The following is a 22,693-nucleotide window of genomic DNA, read 5'->3' on the forward strand; positions in this document are numbered from 1 at the left end:
TTGATAATATTGGCAAGCATTTCTCTTCTATGTCAGTCAGGTCAACACATTCTCTAGCTGTTATTGGCAGGTATGATTGTCAACTGTGGGCTGATCTCGTACCATATCTGGATCAGCTCCCAGAGGAGGTTAAAGCAGAGGCTAAAAAGTTTTTACAGGAAGGGGAACGCACTTCTTCGGAGGTGATATATTGTGCCATGGACATTGCCACTACTACAGTTAGACAACTTGAAGATGCTGCTTTACTAAGGAGACAAGGCTGACTCAAAGCTACCTCTTTCAGACCGGAGGTCCAAAACAAAATACTAGATCCCGTCTTTGATGGAGCATGTTGATGACTCTCTGCAAACCATAGAAACAGTCACGGACACTGCTAAATTGCTAGGAACACTTCAGTATAGGAAATTGCCCTTTCAAAGTGCTGGAGGAAGAGGTCTTACCTCATACAGAGGAGGTTACCAACAGTATAATTACCCATTGTACTCATCTACCTCTCAGCATTTTCATCCCCAGTACTCACAGATCTCAATATGTATCTCAAAAAAGTTATTTCGCATGGTAAAATTGCAGGATATTCTAGTACTCCTAAAGCAAGGAGATTATATGTCAACCCTTGACCTTCAGGATGAGTATTTTCACATCCCCAAACATCCGTTGCACAGAAAATTCATGAGATTCACAGTAGCCAGCAGCCATTACTAGTTCAGGGTTCTTCCTTTTGGCCTGAAGTCTGCCCTTCAAACATTCACAAAGTGTTTGGTCCCCATAGCAGCCTTTTTTTAAGGAAACGCAAACACCAGGTGTTCCTGTAGAGAGACGATTGGTTGTTTAAGGCACTTTCCAATCAAGCGGCACAGAGATCGACAACCGACTACATAACACTATTCAACAAGTTGGGTCTCACACTAAATTTTAAAAGGGCAGTCCTTCAACCATAACGGTACATAACCTTCTTGGGACCAACAATAGATAATACACTCAGCTAATTGTACTCCACATCAGAGAGACAGTTAAAGCTAATGTCCTTAGCAAAATTGATACAAGGAAAAGAGTCTCCTTCAGTTCGCCTTTACAAATCCCTTCTAGGGATGATGTAATCAGGCATTCCAGTCTTTCCATTCTGCCAACTACAGATGTAGTGGCTCCAGTAAGACGTAGGTAAACATTGGGTGCAGACAACAGAATCTTTTCGACGACATCATCAAAGTCACTCCGGCCATGGTCAGGCCCTGTCTTGGTGGACGCGACAAACAAATTTGACGATCAGTCTTTCCTTCCTAGGCCTAGCTTCTCCATTGGTCATCACCACCAATGCCTCCCTAGAAAGTTGGGGAGTGCACCTTCAAGACTTGCCGGTCAGTGGCAAGTGACAACAGTATCATCTACACTGCCATATCAATCTGCTCAAGCAGTACACCTAGCCTTGCAGGCTTTTCTTCCAAGAATAAGAAACTCTGCAGTGCTGGTCTGAACAGACAATATGACCACAATGCACTACTTCAACAAGCAAGGTGGTCTGAGGTCACATCTTCTGTCTCAGGAAGTTCAAGACATCTGGGAGGGGTCCATCGGCCACGGGGTGCATCTGCAGGCGGAACAAGTCCCTGGAAAGCAAAACAAGATAGCGAACACTCTCTGAGGTCCTCTTACCTGAATCAGGAAATCCTCAACATTGTCAAAACTTTAATAGTAAAACCATAAACTCAGTTTATTACTTTTTTACTATAAAAGTGGATGGGGCCACGGGTGCGACGGGATGGAGGGGGAGTGCGCAGCACTCCCCCTTAATGCTCATGTATGTTTGGCCAGCCGTCTTGGGCCAAACATACATTGGCAGCAGGGACTCTACAACCTGGTACTGCGTTGCCGGGTTGGAGAGACCCAGCAGAGGCTCCCAGTCTGCCTGGGAGCCTGGGTGCCCTGACTAGGCGCTCCCAGCCAAACCTGATGCTGCTTTAAGCAGCGTCAGGATTGGCCACAGGGCAGGTTGGGAGCATGTGCCTACAACTACGGATGAGAGCAGAGCGTAAGGAGTGGCGTGGCATGGAAAAAAGGTAAATTTTGCTTTTATTTTATTTTTATTTTTATTTTTTGGTCACAACACGTGCCCCCTTTCCCTCCCGTGAACCGCACCTGTAAGCATGGTTTCTGGACTATCATGCTGCATTTGATTTAGTGGCCCAATGCTGTTTATGAAATAATATGGGATTGTTAGGTATTTCCAGTTCCCAGTTGAGCCATATTCAAATCCTTCACTCCAAACTTCCGCTGGAGACAAGATGTACCTGGCTGATGAGTGCAAACAGGGGCAAAATCGGTTCCAATTTGTTTGTATTCTGGTTCAGGGAACACCTGACCAGGCAGTTTTGGCTGGACTATTCTCAGTGGAGCAGTCAAGACTGATTTGCATATGGCTGGGTCCAACCTGATATGGCATCGTGTGCAAAATAACAATGAATTGGGATGTGTCCCTGAGCAATTACCAGTGGCTAAGATTAATTCAAGCATTACATCCATCACTTTTTTCTCCACTTTAAGTAGACAAATTCCTTAAGTGGAAAATTGTGTAAGCATCAAAACTGGACAAATCTTAGCTTTCCCCATTTGTAAGACGAGTCAGGCAGTAGGAAGTTCTTCAGCCATTTTGTGATGATGAAATACAGGCCAGCTCCATTGTATTTTACTGGAGACAGCAAGAGCCCACAAGTCATATGGGGATCTTAGGACTCTGTTCTTGAGATTGAAGGTATAGGGAAAATTGACTCAATCAGGATTTATAAAGCATGGCGAATCACCCTTGAGTGTGGAGAAGCTAGATGCTTCGCTGTACTCTGTTTATTCGAAAAGCCAGGTCTTGAGTCCTTTCCTGAATTCCTGGAGCAATAATACAGTCCTAAGGTACAAGAGGAGATCGTTTTAGGCCTTGGCCACCAGGTGAGAGGAGGAGCATCCTCTTCTGCTGGCTCTGCAAATTCCGGTGGTTCCTGCGAGGAAGAGGGAAGTAGATTGCAGGTGTCTGGTCGGTTGGTGGCAGGCCATTTGTTTGTTGAAGTATGATGGTCCTTTGTTGTGCTGGCCTTTGTATGCATGGGTCATCTTGAACTGACATCTCTTATGGATTGGGAGCCAGTGTAGCTTCTTGAGGTGCGGAATGATGTGGGTCTGTCTGGGGAGGTTGGGGAGGAGTCTTGCTGCTGAGTTTTGTATTGCATTTAGTCCCTTCAGGAGGCATTCAGTGATTCCTACGTAGAGAGTGTTCCCATAGTCTAGCCTGCTGGTGACAATGGATGAGTGACAGTTCTTCTAGTGTTGATTGGGAGCCACCTGAAGATCTTACGGAGCGTGTGTAGGATGTGGAAGCTGTGGGATGCAACTGTCACACTACATATACCCTGGGCCTCTAAACAAAATGCTACTAGTAGGCCTTCACCCCTGATTGTGCCACGCACATACGTAGCTCTTATAAATATATCTCAGGCCTGCAATTCAGCCTGTGTGTGCAGTTTTAAGCTGCTAATTTGACCTGGCAAAATGAACCTTTTTGCCAGGTCCAAACCTTCTATTTTAATAAATGTCACTGATAGGGTAAGCCCTAAACAGACCATAGGGCAGGCTACATTCCATTTAAAAAGTTTGACATGTACTTTAACTTTCACATGTCTTGGTAGTGAGAAAAACTCTTTAATTCAATATTTACTACTGCAAGGCCTACCTCTCCAAAAGGGTAGCTTTGGGTTACCTTATTATATTTAATAAGTTTAACTTTCAATTGGGAGCAGGTAGGACTATAGAGTGTAGTATCTAAAGAATTGTAATTTAAAACCCTTTTTAGTGGTAAAGTTGGATTGTAAATCACGTTCTGAAAATGCCAGTTTTAGAAAGTTGTTGTTTTCTTGTCCCACCCATTTGGTGCCTGCAGCCTGTATCCTTAATCACATGATGTGGTGTAGCTGGCAGTTGGTCTTTGAGTATTGCTCCCAGACAGTTAGACAGAGGGTAATACATTTTTACAGGATGCCAATCTGGATTTGATATGGGTAGAGTGGTCACCCACCACACTTCCACATCACAAAGGCTCTGGTTTGACACTAGTCTTTTGTGTCCCCAGAAAAGCTGGGGCCAGTGCATGGAGGCAAGACACTGCAAACACCTCTGGGGGTCTAAACCTCCAGAACCTTCTCCTACTTCTAAGCTGGCATGAAGTATAAATATTGGACCATCAGACACAAGTATTCAGTACACTTATGGATACTGCAGAAGGATTGCTGTGGTGTTCTACTGCCAGAAGGACTGCTACCCCACTGCCCTTCTTGCCAAGAAGGAAAACTGGACCTGCACCCTTCATCCCAGGTTGAAGTGACTCCAAGATTAAGCTGACTGACCTCCTGTTCTGAGCTACAAGGAAATACAAGCTCCAGAGGCCTCCCTGCATCTACCCAGCTGAACTGCTGCCTGGGCCTGCCTGAGACTGCAGGTCTCTGCTGTAGTCAGTTCCTAGTGTCCAAGAGATGTACCTCAGATCCTAGACCCTTGGTGTGACATCAGATGAGCTCCCCCTTCAAAGAAATGAGAAATTCCAGAGCTTTGGAGTCTTCGTGACCACAAACAGGCCTGTTTGTGCCAAGAACATGTTGCCCACCATTGCAAAGCTCTGGTGGACCCGACTCTTTGCGCCATAGCGACCACTAGCAATGCTTGTCAATGTGAGATCTGCCCTTTGTGCAACAGCAGTGATAGCTCGAGGTGATTGTCAACACGAAACTCCAGCAACGTTTGTCCACCATGTAAAACAGGATCTTCACACTACAGCAGTGACCATCTGTAAAGCTCTCCTTGTGGCCCCCTCCAGCTGGAACAGACTTGTTTGCACTGGACTGTAGAAGATAACTTTTTCAGTGGGAGTGACCTGGCCTTTGTATCCAACCCTCGCTCCACAACGGTTGGCCTGAACTTGTCAAATAACTGAATGATACCTTGTGCTTTTATGCGCTATACTTACCTTAAATCTTTGAAAGTGAGTATCTCCAGTTCTACATACTGGACGTTTGTCATTTTGCTCTCAAATAATGTATCACATTTTAACTCTATTTTTCTAAATTGGTGTGAGATTTTACTTTTGTGTTTTCACCTTATTACTTTGTGAAATGATGCATAAATACTTCACATATTGCCTCTACGCTAAGCCTGACTTTTTTGTGCCAAGTTACAGAGGGTTAAGCACAAGTTGAAAAAGGGTATACTTGTGTTTCACCCTGACAAGTATTGTGCTTGCTGCTTGAATAGGGTTTCACACCCCTCAACCAGTAACCCATTGTCCTACAGCATGAAATAATTACTGACAATGATCAATTAAATTTCAACTCACATGCTACAACTATGCAGATGACACACAAAAACTCCTTAAACTAGAATGCCCCAAAAACATTGGAAACTCACAAATCTTCAGTTTCCTCAGAGCCATTGATCAATGGGTGAGATGGAGCCATCGCAAACTGAATGCTTCCAAAACAAAAATACTCATATGTGATGATTGGAAAAATTATGACCCATTCTGCTCCTCGCCTGACGATCTGGGACCATTTCCTAAAGTAACTAAGGCAGTTAGAAAACTTGGAACTACCATGGACTCCAAGTTAACAATGAATGCCCAAGTGGACAAATTAGCTAGATCAAGCTTCATCACCATGACAACTCTGCAACGCATATCGCCCCACCTCGAATTTCCACACAAGGTCCAGGCTACTTTCTCTCTTGTACTGTCTAAACTGGGTTACGCCAATGGCCTCTACCATGGATCATCTCTATGTACTATGAAAACACTACAATGCATCCAGAACTCTGTTGCCAGACTACTCCTACATGTAAAGCCACAAGCCCACATCTCCCAAAGCTTGAGGGCCCTACATCGGTTAAAGGTTGCCAGAAGATTCATCTTCAAGCTGCTTTGTATCACCCACAAAACAATACATGGAACAAGAACGTTTTTCATCAGGAATAAAATCACCAAATACATTCAATAAAAAAAACTCTGCTCACGATTGGCACCCTGCCTCAAAACTCCACAATAGAAGAAAAAGACAAAAGGTGGTGTATCTTTCTCTGTTCAAACAGCCAAACTATGGAATTCATAATCCCCAAATATAAGATCCAAGGATAAGTATCTTAACTTAAGAAGACATCTCAAGATTTAGCTCTTTTCTACATAACCACCATACTAAAACAGCAATGGACTGCATATCCCTGCACATGTAGAGCTGAATAATTTGATTATATGTATATACCTAGATATGTGTACTTCTTTGTACAAAAAAGTATAATAATTTTATCTTAAAATATATACATACTCTTTAGGCCTGTTTAACAAATGTATATATTACTTACTGTTAAATGTGTGTGTGTGTGTGTGTGTGTGTGTGTGTATATATATATATATATATATATATATATATATATACACACACACACTACGCTTAACATGTTCATAGGTCATTGCATAGTTTCTATATAGGTTGTTTGATTAGATGCTTTTGAGTCTCTGTTTTTATGTTATCTATCACAACAGGTAAATAATATTATTTTAACTATTTCTCTACAAGAATTTCACTATTTAAATATTGAGGAAAGATAAAATGTTGTAAAAGTACACAAATATATTAAATTTAAATACTGCGATACTTGAAAGTCTGTGTTTATACGTTACATTAAATATATTATATTCCTTACACATATATTCCCTTCCTAAGTAGTCATCTACAAGTATATTAATTACTTTAGTCTTACTGTACAAGAGGCTCACCCCAAACCTCAGTTTACTACTATGATCTGCCAAACAACTCTACTAAATTCTCCCTCATGTATCTCTCCTTTGACTCATTCCAAAACTCATTTTACTACTATGATCTCCCTAATCCCTTCCTACAGACTCTTCCCTTCTCAGTCTCTCCTTTACTTATCCCAAACCTCATCTTGCTACTATGTTCTCCCAATTACACCTCTGGATTATTCTCTGTTCTATCTCCCCATTATTCTATTCAGTCCAACCAACAGACTTGCATGTCCTCCTCTCAAATTAACTTGCTTGTCCCTATACTAATACTATACTCATATTTCCTTATATTAATCCACCACTAATCTTTTTGGGTCCTGGAGTAGCATGTTACTCGCCGAAAAGTGCTTGAACACCTCATCAGGGGTAGTAAGTGCTATATAAATACAATTACAATTTTATCCTGATAATGACCCTCATTTAAGTCACCCCAGGAGGCGAAACGTTGAAGAATAGATAACTTGGCACTGCCTGTAAGAATCTAGTACTGCTGACAAGATATGGGCAATTGGTCTTTCATTCTTGCAATGTTTGACTCTGGCAGCCAAAGTCTTAATGCTTACCTCTGAGTTGTTTTCTTGATTGTCGGTTCACGAAATTACTACTCACTGCCACTGCACAGCTTCACTGTTGTTTGGAGCACTGAATGTCTTTGTTTTTGAAGATTTCCACTGAACGTCAGTTATTTAATATTCTACATGACTGAATTCCTTAATTCAATTAATTTCTTTACAGGGATAAATTCCTCTTTACTCCAGGATTGGCACTTCCATAGATTCACATGCTTGAATCATTCCCCGTTGTCGAGATGAGTCTCCGGTATCTTTTATCAAGTAGTAGTAACATAGGGTTAAACCTCAAACCCTAGGCCTCTCAGTTTAGCATTCTATCAGTCATTTTGAGAAAAAATATCTAAACTTGAGAGTCCACCAATCCGACGACACCACCCTTTAGAACCTTCCTGAGAGAAGCTCTAGTCCCTCAGATTTTCTACCGCACGTCATGCTAGGGAGTCTCCACACAGCTCTGCTCTGCTTTTTACTATTTTTTTTATATCTAAAGCATTTCACTCTTAACTGATTTCTACTTGTACCTGTCAATGCCTTCACCATGTATGACTACGAAAGAAAGGGTTTAATCAGATCCTGTAAAACCTGAGGTAAGAAAAGGTTGCATTCTGAAGACCCTCACCAGAACTGTATATACTGCCTTGCACCTTTTCCTCCAAAACCTTGAAGGACTGGGAGGGCAGATTAGATATGGCTGCAAAAAATTAAGTCAAGGGATAATACAGTCTTAGACTCCGAGAGTGATGACTTTTCTACCTCTTGCAGAAGATCACAGAAAAGAGCAAGGTCACCTCAGTCAAGGTCCTCCTCAGAGCAGCCCAGAAAGGCCTACAAAAAGACCACCTCAGGGTCTTACAAAGGCCACAGCCCTTCTTCACCTCCTCATTAACTCTCTTCTGAAGTTGTAAGTGAACATTCTAGCAGCTCAGAAGGGGCTAGAAAGTCATCATCTGTGCCTCCTACCCCTCTTATTAAGTCATCTCACACCTTTAGGAAGCCTTCTTCTGCTCCTCCAGCCAACAGACCATCTTTAAGATCCGCACTGTCGACGACAACCTCGTTGACGACGGTAACAGTGAGGTCTGTTCCTCCACCAATGATGGCTTCATCGTCGATCCCAGCAATGACCCTACCAGCGGCGAGTTAACCACTGTCAACGAGGACATCGCCGACCACATCTTCGTCAATGAAGATATATAGTACGATGTCATCCACGACGGTAACCTTAGTTTCTTCATTGCCGTCATCTTCAACAGCAACCTCATCAACAGTGGCCTCATCTACGAAGCCGTTGACTGTTAAAATATCAACTAAATCATCCACAATGAAGACAACAATGACGAGTGCAACTCTTACACCGTTGACTAAGTCGTCTAAAACTCCATTGACAAGCGAAAAAGTGCATAAAAGGCAGGAAGCTCTAAGAATGACCCTGGAGCATACTTCTCAAAGTAAGGTAATCCCTTTGATTCCAACCCATCTACTTGAAGGTGACAACTAATCTGATGATGAGGGTCCATTTGGAACAGCCCATAGTCCCTCACAATTAAACGTGAAATACCAGGATGATGACGAGTATGGTGAAGCAAATAATCCACAGTATTATGCACCACAGGTACAACCATATCAAGAGGGATACTGTATGCCACATACATTAATAACAGACTTGCAGGCCATGTTGGCTGACTATAGAAAGTGGTTTCCACCCACAGAGGAAGTACAGCCTCAGTCAGTATCATCAATAACATCCTCAGCTCCTCACGTAGCAACCCTGCGACCTTTTACCAGACACCAACATCTCTGAAGGAGAACTAGAGGAAGGCGAGCTCCTTGACAACCAATCGGAATGGGATGAATATATAATTCCGGCTTCACCTTCTCCTTCACTTTCAAAGGTAGACTCGTCTCCAGAGGACAATGGTGGATTCCATAATCTAATGGAAAGGGCCTCCAAATGATTTCAACTTCCCATGCCATCCAAGCAAATGGATTCCAAAAATTGGTACTGTCCCCGCCAATAGTCCATTTCAAATGGGAAGAAGGTTTAAAGGTCATGCAAAACCCAGCGACGGTCACAGCAGGGCTTCCTCGTCTGGGCAAAAAATATAAAGCACCTGAAGATGCCCCAGCATGCTTAAATGGTCACCCTCTTCCAGACTCAGTGGTAACACAAGCAGCCCAGAGGAGGTCCAAAAATCCCTCCACACCTATATCTGCACCTCCGGATAAGGAAGGAAGACGGTTAGACAATATTGGAAAAAGATTCTCTCTAATGTCCAGTCTAACAGTAAAAGCTGCCAACTCCCTTGCGATTCTAGAGAGATATAACAGACAGTTATGGGCCGACGTCGTCCCGTATATCGAACAACTGCTGGAGGACACTAGACCAGAGGCTAAGAAGATATTGGAAGAAGGGGAGCGCACATCGGCAGAAATGATTGACTGTGCGATGGACATAGCCACCACTGCATTTAGTCAATTTGCAGGGGCTGCTGTCCCCAGGAGACGAGGTTGGCTCAAGGCCACATCATTTCACCCAAATGTACAAATTAAGATACTAGACCTTCCATTTGGTGGGCAAGTGCTCTTTGGAAAGCATATTGATGAAGTGCTTCAGTCAATAAATTCAGACACAGAGACGGCTAAATCTTTAGGGATGCTACAGTTTCGTAAATCTTCCTTTCGTTGCACGAGAGGACGTGGGATGCCTTTGTATAGGGGATACTTTCAACAATACAGATATCCATCGTACACATCCACCTCTCAACAATTTCGGCAGCAATATTCCCAAACACAACGTCCTCAAGCAGCTTACATTAGAGCTACCTCCAGAGGATGACCAGCTCGTCCAGCAAAAGACTCAGCTCGCAGACTGATTCATTCAAGGCTCCGGCTACCCCCAAACCTGTGCCTTTCAAACTATGGGGCAAATCTCCTTATTTCTCCAGCAATGGCGATCCATAACATCGGACCAGTAAGTCTTACAAGTGGTGAAATTAGGACACACACTGGAGTTTGTCCAAATACCTCCTCCCAATCCTCCTCTCAAGTCTTCTCCAAAGTATCTACACCATCTCAAACTGAAGCTCAACAAAATGCTTCTCAATGGTGCAATAGAAAAGGTGCCACTGTCACAGTGAGGGAAACATGTTTACTCCAGATTCTACCTCATTCGCAAGAAATGGAAAGACTGGAGACAGACCCTCAATCTGAGAGAGTTAAACACCTATGTGAAAAAGCAATCTTTCCGCATGATAACTCTCCAGGATGTCCTCCTCCGGTTGAACCATGGATACTATCTGTCTACCCTAGACCTGATGGATGCATATTTCCACATCCCAATCCAGACAGTACCTAAGATTCATGGTAGCTGGCAGCCATTTCCAATTTTGAGTCCTTCCGTTCAGCCTAAAAACAGGCCCCATAATACTCACAAAGTGCCTAACACCTCTATCGGCTTTCCTAAGGAGACAAAGGTACCAAGTATTCCCATACTTGGAAAATTGGCTAATAAAAGCAAACACATTCTCAGCAGCATGCAAGTCAACAAAAAAGTGCATTGCCTTACTCAACAGCTTAGGTCTAACCATAACTTGTGAGAAGTCCAAACTTCAACCATCTCGTATGATCACTTTGCTAGGGGCAAACCTGAACACCCAATCCAGCATAGCCTGCCCCACTATGGAAAGACCGCAAATATCTCTGGCGAACTCAGTTCAAAGAAAATTTATTAATTTCAGTAGGCCTTTACAAGTCGTTATTAGGGATGATGTCTTCATGCATCCCTCTAGTTTCATTTTGCAGACTGAAAATGCGCCCCCTCCAGGAAAAACTCAGCCTGCAATGGGTTCAAGCCACAGGGAGCGTCGACCACAGCAAGATTACTCCGGCCTTAATCAAAGCTCTGGGGTGGTGGTCACAAAAGCATCATCTTTCCATCAGCCTCATTTCAACATCGGCCATCTCCATGGGTTATCACCACAGACACCTCATAAAAAGGTTGGGGAGCGTTCTTGCAGGACCTGCAAATCAGTGACAAATGGCCATCACTGCTTCAAAAACTGCACATCAATCTACTAGAACTAATGGCAGTTCACCTAGTCTTGCAGGCGATCCCTCCAAAAATAGCCAATTTGGAGGTGCTAATAAGAACAGACGATACCACTACAATGCATTACCTCAACAAACAAGGAGGTACAAAATCCCTTCCCCTCTCCAAGGAGGGACAGGAGATTTGGGACTGGGCCATACAGCATGGAGTACTATTATGAGCAGTATATGTCCCAGGGAATCAGAACAAGCTAGCAGGCTCTCTCAGCAGACTAAAATAAGTGTGCGATGAATGGGAATTGGATCAGTCCACGGTCAACCACATATTCTCTCAGTGGGGGACACCCAACGTTGACTTTTTTGCCAGCCAGTCAAACACCAAATGCAGATACTAAGCAAGTTGGCATCACCAACGGGGATCATAAGGGAATGCGTTTTCCATTGCGTGGTGCAGAATCTTTGCTTACGCTTCTCTGCCCATTCTATTGATTCTGATGGTCCTAACCAAAATGAAGAGTGAACCCTGCACGCTGATATTAATTAATAGCCCCAAACTGGCCTCAACAGCATTGGTTCACAAAGCTTCTCGTGTTCTCAGTGAAACCTCACATCCCACTGAAAATATCTCCGCATCTGCTGACAATGAACAAAGGACCGGTCCTGCATTCGAATCCTCAATCAATGCAATTATCAGCATGGCTCCTGAGCACCATGAGTTCACACATCTAGACATCCTGCTGGAATGCAGGGATATACTGTCCAGGGCCAGAGCAATTAGCACCAATCAAACATATTCATGTAAGTGGAAGAGGTTCTGTCTACGGTGCTAACAACAACAGATACATCCTATATCCTTTTCACTGGAACAAATATTGCCTTATTTGTTGCATCTGGCACACTCAGGCCTTACTCACTCCTCTTTTAGGGTTCACCTGGCAGCTATTTTGATTTTTAGACGGTCAAGCTCTTCACCTTCTTTGTGGTCATCCAGAATCATTAGGTGGTTTCTAAAGAGCCTATTCAGAGTTTTTCCACCTTTCAGACCTCCTCCTCCTCCTGGAATCTCAACATTGTTATTGCACAACTCAAGAAGCAACCATTTAAGCCAATCCATAGGGCTTCTATTAAGTTTATTTCCTGAAAGGTAGCCCTTCTTATTGCTCTCACGTCAGCCAGGTGAGTCAGTGAGATCCAAGCACAGTTTAGCCAAGACCCTTTTTTACAGATTAGACAGGATAAAGTAATCCTATGCACAAACCCGCGATTCATACCAAAAGATCCCTCGGACTTTCATGTAAACGAGCCGCTGGTTTTGAAAACCTTCTTCCCAAATCCGACAATTGCAGTGGAAAAGGCTCTACAGTCATTAGATATAAAAAGATGCATAAGTTCAATCTGGAGAGCACCAAATTCTTTTGAAAAACTAGCCAGCTGTTCGTGGCTTACAGTGTGCCTAGACAGGGTCAATCTCTGTCCAAAACAGAGCATCGTAAGATGGATTTCTTCAGCAATCTGATTTTGCGGGCAAGCCGCTACAAGTTTCTGTGTGTGCTCACTTTACACGGGCAGTATAATCATCCACAGCACTGTTTGTAGGTGTGCCGCTCCATGACATTTGTAGGACAGCAACATGGAAAAGCTGCCACACATTCATCAGACATCACTGCCTAGATGCAGTGTCTTAAGGAGAAGTAGCTGTGGGCTAGGCGGTCCTGAGACATGTTTTCCAGTGAAGGTGAGCTATCTCTCTCATCCTGCAATCCTAAGGTAAGATCTGAACATAGATTTAAATAAACAATCTAAAAATACTGAGATACAGTATGATTTCAGATAACAATTGTAAATGTCTAATGTTTAGAGCTTTAAGATGTACATATGTTTACTTGGACAATTTATGCTTATATGTGTGAAACTGTGATAGTTATTAAACAATGTGCATCATTACTGCTTACTACTGTGATTCAAGTATGTGACTCTATGAAAGTTTCAATACTGGAGTAAGAAAATTAGTTCCTTACCTGTAACTATGGTTCTCCAGTAATGGAATCTTTCATAGATTCACATGTGACCCACCCACCTCCCCAGAGAAGCTCACCTTTAACTCTCTTATTACTGTTATATTCACTACGCACTTGTGAAAAAGAAAATCTGAGGGACTGGTGCTTCTCTCATATTTAGTTCTTTTTTTCTCTAAGTGACTCTAATAGAATGCTAAACTGAGAGGCCTAGGTCCTTTAGGTTTAACCCTATGTTAGCACTACAGGTACCGGGGGCGCCCATCTCAACGACGGGGAATGATTCAAGCATGTGAATCTATGAAAGATTCAGATACTGGAGAACTATTGTTACAGGTAAGTAACTAATTTTCATCATCAAACTTATGTGCTTTCAGGAAGATTGTAAGCGAACCACTGTTCTAGTTACCGAAATACATTGCAAAACAAAATCTATTATCGCATGTTTCTGAAATCATATTCAAACCAATGAAAGAAGAATAGAAGAGAAAAACATTATTGTATGACTTGAAGTCATTGTTATACTTATCATCTTTTAAAAACTTGACACATACTTCATTTGAAGCTGTTGCTGTTCCATGCCTGCCAGTCACAATGCTAGTGCTGCACTGTAGCTACAAAGAGGAGAAGTAAAAAAAAAACTAGCCCACACATGCCCATAAAAGTGGCCCACCACATCCTAAAAACGTGGCTCATTTGTTGCTCCCAGATAGACCAGTCCAGCCCTGAGAATGGAAACAGAATAGAAGTAGGCATAGGTTGCATACAGCGACGCCAGTATCCTCAGACAAATGTAATGAATTGTATAAATTGAAATTGTGCAAGATATTAAGAGAATGGTATTAGCACTTTTCATGATGCCTTTGTTTGCTTTGGGTACCCCTCTAATTACTATTGCAATAGGATTTTTTTCAAATCTAATTTGAAGCTTAACATGCTTTTATGTCATTTTCATTGGGATATTGATGAGGCAGTCGGATTTATGTGGACCACTGGTTGTTTTAAAAGCTAATTTTGAGAAATAGAATGATTACCACACATTAGACTATTGTTATTCTTACTATACTCGAGATGTAGAATCTCATATTCCACCCGTGACCTGCTAAAAACCAAGTTGTCATTACTTTTATCCAACAGTTGTGGATATGCAATATAATGGAAACAAGGAGGGAGAGGAAATGTATTTGTACAGTATTCTGTTGCGCAAATGTGACACACATGCACTATAGGACTGTTTAAAAGATCTTGTGTAAAATCATAAATGTTGAGCACAAAGGAATTAATGAGACAACATATGCAAGTCTACAAGAACTATCCAGGATAAGAACAAAATAAGCTCAAGTTACAAATTGGTGAAAGTCAAAAGATAAAAGCACTCCAGAGAAACAGCCACTACAACAATCAAAAGAGTGTTTTTTCCACAAGGAGCTGAGTGTAAACAGCCACAAGTAGCCTCTCAGATATTGTCAATATGTCCATGGGGTTGTTCAGTACATTTTTAGAAGTTATAAAGCATAGGGTAGTGCAAAGATCTGGAGGAAGCAAATTTCAAATTCTTGTCATACTGCCCAAGAATCATTGTTTTGTGTACTTGTTGTTTAAATGTAGGAGACCCAAGAAGAAGGGATTGTGTTTTTCCTGTTTCTGTAGTTTGTTTATTGTTGGGGACTGTACCCAGGGGTCTCACATTGTCCACTACAGCTGATTTACAATGAAGAAAAGCATAGGAAGGAATTCAAGCTTGTATAGGTAGGTTGGGATTTTGGGTGAGATTAGTAGAAATTCGGTCTTTGGGGAATTGAGTTTTAAGTGATGACTCACCATCGAACATTTTCAAGAGTTTCGAAGAGTACTGAAATGCCATTCTCAGCAGAGATGTTCAAAATCTTGGTATCATCAATGCATTGATGATAAAGGATCCCATAGTTTGATGGATGACCTTAAGTAGTTCAAGATAAAGATCAAAGAGTCAAAGAAAGGTTGGAGTCTTTAGGCACCCTGCGTTGCTGACGGGTGTTACCGAATAAAGTTTTACTATTTTAATTAAGTTTGATTTAACATGTAGGAGGAGAATGAGTTTAACACCACACATTCAGTACCCATTTTTTTTATTAAAATAATTAAAATATTGATGAGAAAGATGTGGTTGACCACATGAAAGACAGGTGATATGTCTAGGCGCATGAGTTTTCATAAAGCAACCAAGGGGTAACCCTGTCAACCCAAGGACCTGGGTAGCATATGGTATAAAGAACAATAGTCCTGTTGATACAAAACAAAAAGATAACACTAAAAACCTAAATAGAAGAAAAATAACTTGGACTTTGTGTGTTCTTCCTTTGAAACCACTTCAAATGTCTCTCTATGAATGTTCTTGTATCTAAGGCAATTGATACCCCAAATGTATAGTTACTAATCAACTGTATTCTTTCACAATTGTTTTGTACCAACAAGACTATTGTTCTTTATACTAGAAGCACGAGTAGGCAGGAGTGTTCTGAGTGCAGGAAGCAAAGTCCATCATCAACTGCTTGTGGAAGTGATATTTCAGGGCTACAACCCTGACTAATGCAGGACTGAAAATATTATTTATTTATTTATTGTATAAAGTGCAAGCAACTAGCCTAGAAAGTGTGTCCTGGCCCTAGATAAACCACATAGGAAGAATGATCGAAAAAAGTAGACTAACACAGAAACAGCCATGTTTAACATATTTCTTAAAGTCCCTGAAGTACAACAAAAGATAAAAACAAATGGATAAGGAGTTCCAACTATTAGATGCAAGGTAGGTGAACATGCAGCTGGGAAATTTGCTGCACTGAATCCGAGGGACTCCTGCCAGCAAGATACTCGATGAACTGAAGGTCGAGTTTGTCTTGTTCAAAGGTGGGCATGACCAGGGGGGTAAATGCTTTACATGATAGGCACAGGATTTTTTTCAATAAAAAGGATACAATTTGAATGGTGAGCCAGTGCAAGTCCTTGACCTATTGTTAGGTATCAGATTTGACTTGCAAGTACAGAATCAGTATGGCTGTAGAGTTTAAAATCACCAGCGGTTTGTGTTGGGTGGTCAGGCATACTACTGGAAAGAGTGTTGCAGCAATCTAAATAAGAGACGTCCATGGATGACTGATATGTTATATATATTTTTTTTTTCTGCAACATTCTGTGGATAGGCAAGCAACTGGGGTCGGCTTTGTTAATCTGACTGGTCTTGAAGAAATTTATGTTGAGTAGGATACCAAGGTCCATGGCAGATGGGACGGGAAAAGGCGTATCCCCTAATCAGCCATCCAACAAGTTGGCTTTGGTGGTGAAAGGATTGTCTGAAATTGATATAATAATTTGAGTATCATAAGCATAAAAAAATATTTTGAAGCCCCAGGATCTGCCTATGTTAGCTAAGGTGCTCGAGTTTCTATTAAAGAGTTGAGGCTCAGAGTCACCGCGATCCATTAAGAGAATAGAAGTTGTCTCTGGAAACAGAGACCAGAATCTTTGCTGCACTTTGCGGAAATTCCAAATTAAGAGGAGTCTAGAGAATTATTAGCCTCAAGGTAGTACAGAACCTGCTTGCTGACTAATTTTTCTGTTAATTTAGAGGCCAGGTAAAGAAGCAAATAGTTCTGTAGTTGGCAGAGTCCAAGGGATCAGCAGGTGGATGTTTTTTTTTTTTTTTTTTAAGAAAGCCAGGACTAAGTTTTGCTTCCATAGTTGAGGGGCATATGCAGAGCCTACATATATATTGCAGACTGAGTTGAGTATTTGTCCTAAAAAGAACACTGGGTGAGCAAGATAAATTATAAAAACTTCAGTTTTTAGTAGTACTTTAACCCTCCTCAGAGATCCAATATGAACTCTACAATATAGGTTACTGTGGGTCTGTTAATTTTAATTTTGATTTGACATTGACTAGTGTTAGACCTGACAGCCTTAGAGTGGTCATTCCCCAACTTTTTGCCTGCCTTCCTCCACTTTTGTGACATTTATTTTGCTGGTTTTAGGACTCTGCGCACTTTGCCGCTGCAAACCAGTGATAAAGTGCATATGCTCTGTCCCTTAAATATGGTAACGTTTGTTCATTACCAATTGGCATTACTTGTATGTCCCTAGTAAAAGTGCACTACATGTGCCCATGACTTGTAAATTAAATGCTACTAGTGTGCCTGCAGCACTGGTTATGCCACCCACATAAGTAGCCCCATAACCATGTCTCAGGCCTGCCATTGCAAGGCCTGAGTGTGCAGTTTTACTGCCAATTTGACTTGGCATTTAAAAGTATTTGGCAAGCCTTAAACTCCCCTATTCCTACATATGTCTCCCCTAAGGTAGACCCTGGGTAACCCATAGAGCAGGGTGCTATGTAAGTAAAAGGCAGGACATATACATGTGCGTTTTATATGTCCTGGTAGTGGAACACTCCTAAATTCATTCTCCACTACTGTGAGGCCTGCTTCTTTCATAGACTAGTGTTAGGTATGCCCACATATACTGTTTGAGTGGTAGATTCTGATCAAAAACGGGTAGGCAGGTCATGTTTAGTGTGGCCAGACTGGTAATAGAAAATCCTGCTTATTGAGTTTGGATTTTATGTTATTATTTTAGAAATGCCACTTTTAGAAAGTGAGCATTTCTCTGCGCTTAAAATCCATCTGTGCCTTACAGCCTGTCTCCAATCAACGGCTGGGCTGGTTGACAGCTTCCTTGTGCTTTTCATCCAGACAACCACAAACACAGGATACACAGTCACACCTGCACTCTTCTGCCTACTGAATGGGTCTTCCTGGGCTGGAAGGGTGGAGGGCCTGATACTTACATTTCAAAGGCTGGTGGCCTGCCCTCCCACACTGGACTGCCAAACCCCCTACTGGGACTCTGATAGGCAGAACTGTACCGAAAGGGGACCTTGTGCACTTCAAAACCACTCTTTGAAGTCTCCCCCACTTCAAAGTCATTTTTGGGTATATAAACTGGGTCTCTGACCCCACCAACTCAGACACTTCTGGACCTGAACATGCAACCTATCAAGATGAACTGCCTGGCTGCCCAAAGGACTCACCTGGACTGAATTGCTGTGAACGACTGCTGCCCTGCTGCCTTGCGGGCCTCTGACTTTGCTGAGAAGTGATCTCTAAGGGCTTGGATTGAGCTTGCCTTCTGCTTTCTGAAGTCTCAGGGCCCAAAAGACTTCATCTCTTCAAGGAAATTTCTTTTGCGCTGAAAATCGACGCAAAGCCGACTGGAAACAATGCACAACCTGCCTTGGTTCGTGAACATCTGGCACAGCTGAACCGGAACGACGCAGCCCGACTTCCTGAGTGAAGATCGATGCAGCGCCTACGTTGCAGCTGGACATTTGACACAGCCCTACCGGATTGAGACACAGCCGAGCCGGAACGACGAAGCCCGACTTCCAGAGTGAAGAATTGACACAGTGACTGCCGTGCAGCAGGAAATTTGACACATTGCCTACTGGATTGATGCAATGCCTGTGACTTCGTCCTAAACACCCAGAATTTCCACACATATTCCCTGGGTGTCAAAAGATCCCTGCATTGCAGTGAGGAAACAGGACTGCGTGCCAGCAATCGACGCAAAGCCTCTTGCAACATGGAAAGAAACGATGCATCATCTGTGTCGTGCCGGAAATTCCGATGCACACTCTATTTTTCCACGCATCCCCTCTGCAGTCTCCGTGTGTGTATTTTTTTACACAAACCAGGTACTTTGTGCAAACAAGAGACAACTGTTGACTTTCAACATTTAAGACTCTTTTCAATCTTGCAAAAGTGATATTTCAACTTGTGCTTATTGAATCTTTATCGTTTTGACCTTAATTTAACTAGATAAATATCATATATTTTTCTAAACCTGTTTGGTGTTTTAAGTGTGTTATTGCATGATTTATTGCACAAATACTTTACACATTGCCTTCTAGGTTAAGCCTGACTGCTCAGTGCCAAGCTACCAGAGGGTGGGCACAGGATAATTTGTATTGTGTGTGACTTACCCTGACTAGGATTGTGGTCTCTATTTGGACTAAGGTGAATAGCTCTGCCAACCAGAGACCCCATTTCTAACAACTAGGATAAGAGTTACCTGTTCATAGACTATGGCACCCATAACCATTTGGAAAATATTATGTTTACATCTCTTCATCGCACATCCCTTCTGTTTAAACTCATTTGAACATTGTTGACCTATATTGTAGGTCCCCCTGGCTCCACGTGTGTTTTAAGGTCCAGCTTCTCTAGCGTTATTCCTGGGAAAGAAGTTCTAAAAGTGGATGGCGTACTAATTACCCTAGCCAGTGTGCAAGAAAATCGCTTTATCAGAAAACTAAAATTCACAATTCTATGTACTACTCCCATTAATGCATAGAAATGTTTGTTTTCTGCCCCACATTCCTGTTTAGCAATATTTTTGTCTCACTGCAGAGCAGCAGTAAATGTTAGCGGCAACCTGTTGGCCTACGTTAAAAGATTTAGGATGATTTTAGACTGGGTGAGCACTATTTGGGACCAACATAGAGACGTGAAAAGAGCTTTTAAAAGTCTGTCTAACTATTTTACATTCATATATATTTATTTCAAATGCTAAGAGGTTTGCTTTTTTAGAGACATGAAGAGATAACATAGGGAAACAAACGGTAGACGTCCTTGGCTCTTGCATTGAACAGGGTCCCTTTCAATGAGTAATTTACATTTTTAGCTCATTTGTTTTACGCAATAAGGCTAACTCTCTCATAAGGTACATATAGTTTGTAGTACCAGTGTTGTATGCTTCTCCTCTGCAGCCTTTACTATCCAAATCCACCTAACTCCTTTTTAGGTTATTTCAAGAAACCAGGGAGTGTCCTGCAGTTCATGTTCAGAGTCCTAACTTGTATTTCCTTGATTCTTCATGCAGTGTAATAAGTCATGACAGATTGAGGAATCCTATATACTTAAGTTTATGCTGGGGCCTATGCCTCAGATTCCACCATAACTTGGCAGTTATGTCAATTGTATTGTTTATTGCAGTACAAGCTCTTATTTCTTCAATGTCACTTCATGATAAAACATACAACCTTGTAAATCTGCTAATCTTTTTTATTTTTTATTTTAGGTGCGAGCAGCAGCGCAGGTGTTTCCGTCAGTGGCGGGGTGGCCTCGGATTCTGACAGAGATGGCGGAGATAGCCTAGTTGATCCCTCCATCGACCACTTACACCATGTTGTTATGCTTATGATAGACTGGAGTAAGCACCTGCTTCATAGCGAGGTTTTCAAGAGCTACACAACTATGGGTAAGTCCAACACTGATGTCCTTTCATCGGGACACAGTCACTGACACACTGATTTACTTAGTGCAAAAGGCCATTTATTTAGGACAGGATTGAATGTTATACATAAACATTGTGTATACTGAACTTCAAACTCTTAACTTTAAAACCCCCACTCTTTGAACTTCTCCCCATTCCTCTTTTTCCCTCAATCCTTCACTTTGCCTTCGTTCACTCATCTTCCACTTCAATTCACCTACACATTCCCCCTTTCCTTTCATCCCCTGCTTGCTTCGGGCATCCCCCACGCTGTCATCCTTCACCTACTTCTTTCTCCCCCCTGGAAGGGTGGCCAGGGCTGCACCTCACTCTCCACCCTCCCCAATCTATCTCCGCTCAGCACAAACCCTTTAGGCGTTTTGCTGCTCCACCAGGGAGCCAACTGCAACATTGCAACCTTATACCACTGCTTTGAGCCACATCTTTTCACCTCACAAATCCCCCACGATCAAACGCAGCTACATCAGATAATATGCATTGCCCAATTCCGAAAGATGTACACCATTGGCCCGAAACAGACCTGCTTCCCCTTCTGTAATGTCCTCATGTTTTAAAACTTTAATACTGTGTGCCCAGCAAAAAACCCTCATTGCCCTGTTGAGCTTCCTGTGAGCCCTCTTGATAGCCCCATGCTTCACTGCCCCTCTCCACTTCCGTCTGGGCACAAACTCAGTCCAGACTACACAGGTACTGTGCATCTTTTGACAAAGCAACTCCAGATCCTGGTGCATATGTTGTACTAAGGTGAGCCCGGAAAGTTTTACCAGATCATTTTCCCCCAGGTGTAATATCAGTAGATCCGGGCAACCCCAATTTGGCATCATTGATGTTAAAAAAGGAAGCAGGTTACCCCACCTCATGCAGCTTTTTCCCTACCATACAACTTTGTGGCGGCAACTCGGCAATCCCAAAGATCGTCCAGAGATCTGCCACTCAGCATACTTCGCCGCCCAATTTATAAATGAATAGCCCCCCATCCAAGTGACCATTTTTCCACTCCTGGGGCCCGCTACACAACCTGTAAGGAGAATACATTTCAAAGAGATTGCCAACTAAGCGTTTCAAATACATCATCGTCCCCTCCTCCCACAACCCCCCCTAACTAAGGCCGTACATAGCACTCACAGCAGCTAGATCTCCACCTCCCAATCTGTTTAATCTGAGGCCAATCCCATCCCAACTGCGCTGCCGTGGTAGCTTCACCTATTCTGAAGGAATGCATGCCACAGCACTGTACCCTTCTCCCTGGGCGTCGCAGCACTGTCCGCAAAACACTGCCAACAATAAAAAGCTGTAACCTTCTTGCCATTGACATGCCTAAAACCCCCAGCCTCCCTGGTATGCACCTGTCCCTGAAAACAGCACCACTCCATTACAGGACAAGCCGCTGCATTCCACACTTTCTCCAACCAAACCAACTTCCCCCACCCTAGCTGATCCATCTTGGACTTCTGCAGCCATATGCCCAAACGTTCCCTGCTCAAGCAAACTTCAGCCGCTCTCACTCCTACTTTCTTCCCTACGCCCCAAAGTTCTGACACACGCAAAGCCCTGAAAAACATCCACACCATGCACAAACGAAACAAAGCCAGCTCACGAGCATCTGAACAACAAACAGGAAACACATACAACAGCTCCAGCAACAGATCAAATGTGATGGGTTCCCGTGCCTCCTTACCCAGCCCCCCTAGTCCTACCCCACCCTTCATCATTCTTCCCAGAATATCGTCTTTAGCTGGATCCCAACCAAAAAACTATTTTCCATAAAATGAAACACTGGCCAACTTGCCCCCAATTGTGGCTGGCAACAAACCTTTCTTGATTAAGAAAAGCACAAAACGCAGAGTACGAGCCTGCAGCACGGTCTCACTCTGCACCCAAAAATTCCCTTCAAAACTTTAAAAACT

General features: G+C 42.6%; 1 protein-coding gene across 1 annotated transcript in view; it reads left to right on the top strand.

Moving 5' to 3' along the window:
- Positions 1 to 22,693, top strand: part of PKD1L1 (polycystin 1 like 1, transient receptor potential channel interacting) — a 1,079,023-nt gene that overhangs the window by 428,828 nt on the left and 627,502 nt on the right. Inside the window, exon 27 of the mRNA XM_069216140.1 lies at positions 20,571 to 20,750. Coding sequence (XP_069072241.1) covers positions 20,571 to 20,750 — 180 coding nt within the window. The remainder of the gene's footprint in view (positions 1 to 20,570; positions 20,751 to 22,693) is intronic.

This window comes from Pleurodeles waltl, chromosome 2_1, assembly GCF_031143425.1.
Source record: "Pleurodeles waltl isolate 20211129_DDA chromosome 2_1, aPleWal1.hap1.20221129, whole genome shotgun sequence".
Lineage (NCBI taxonomy): Eukaryota > Metazoa > Chordata > Amphibia > Caudata > Salamandridae > Pleurodeles > Pleurodeles waltl.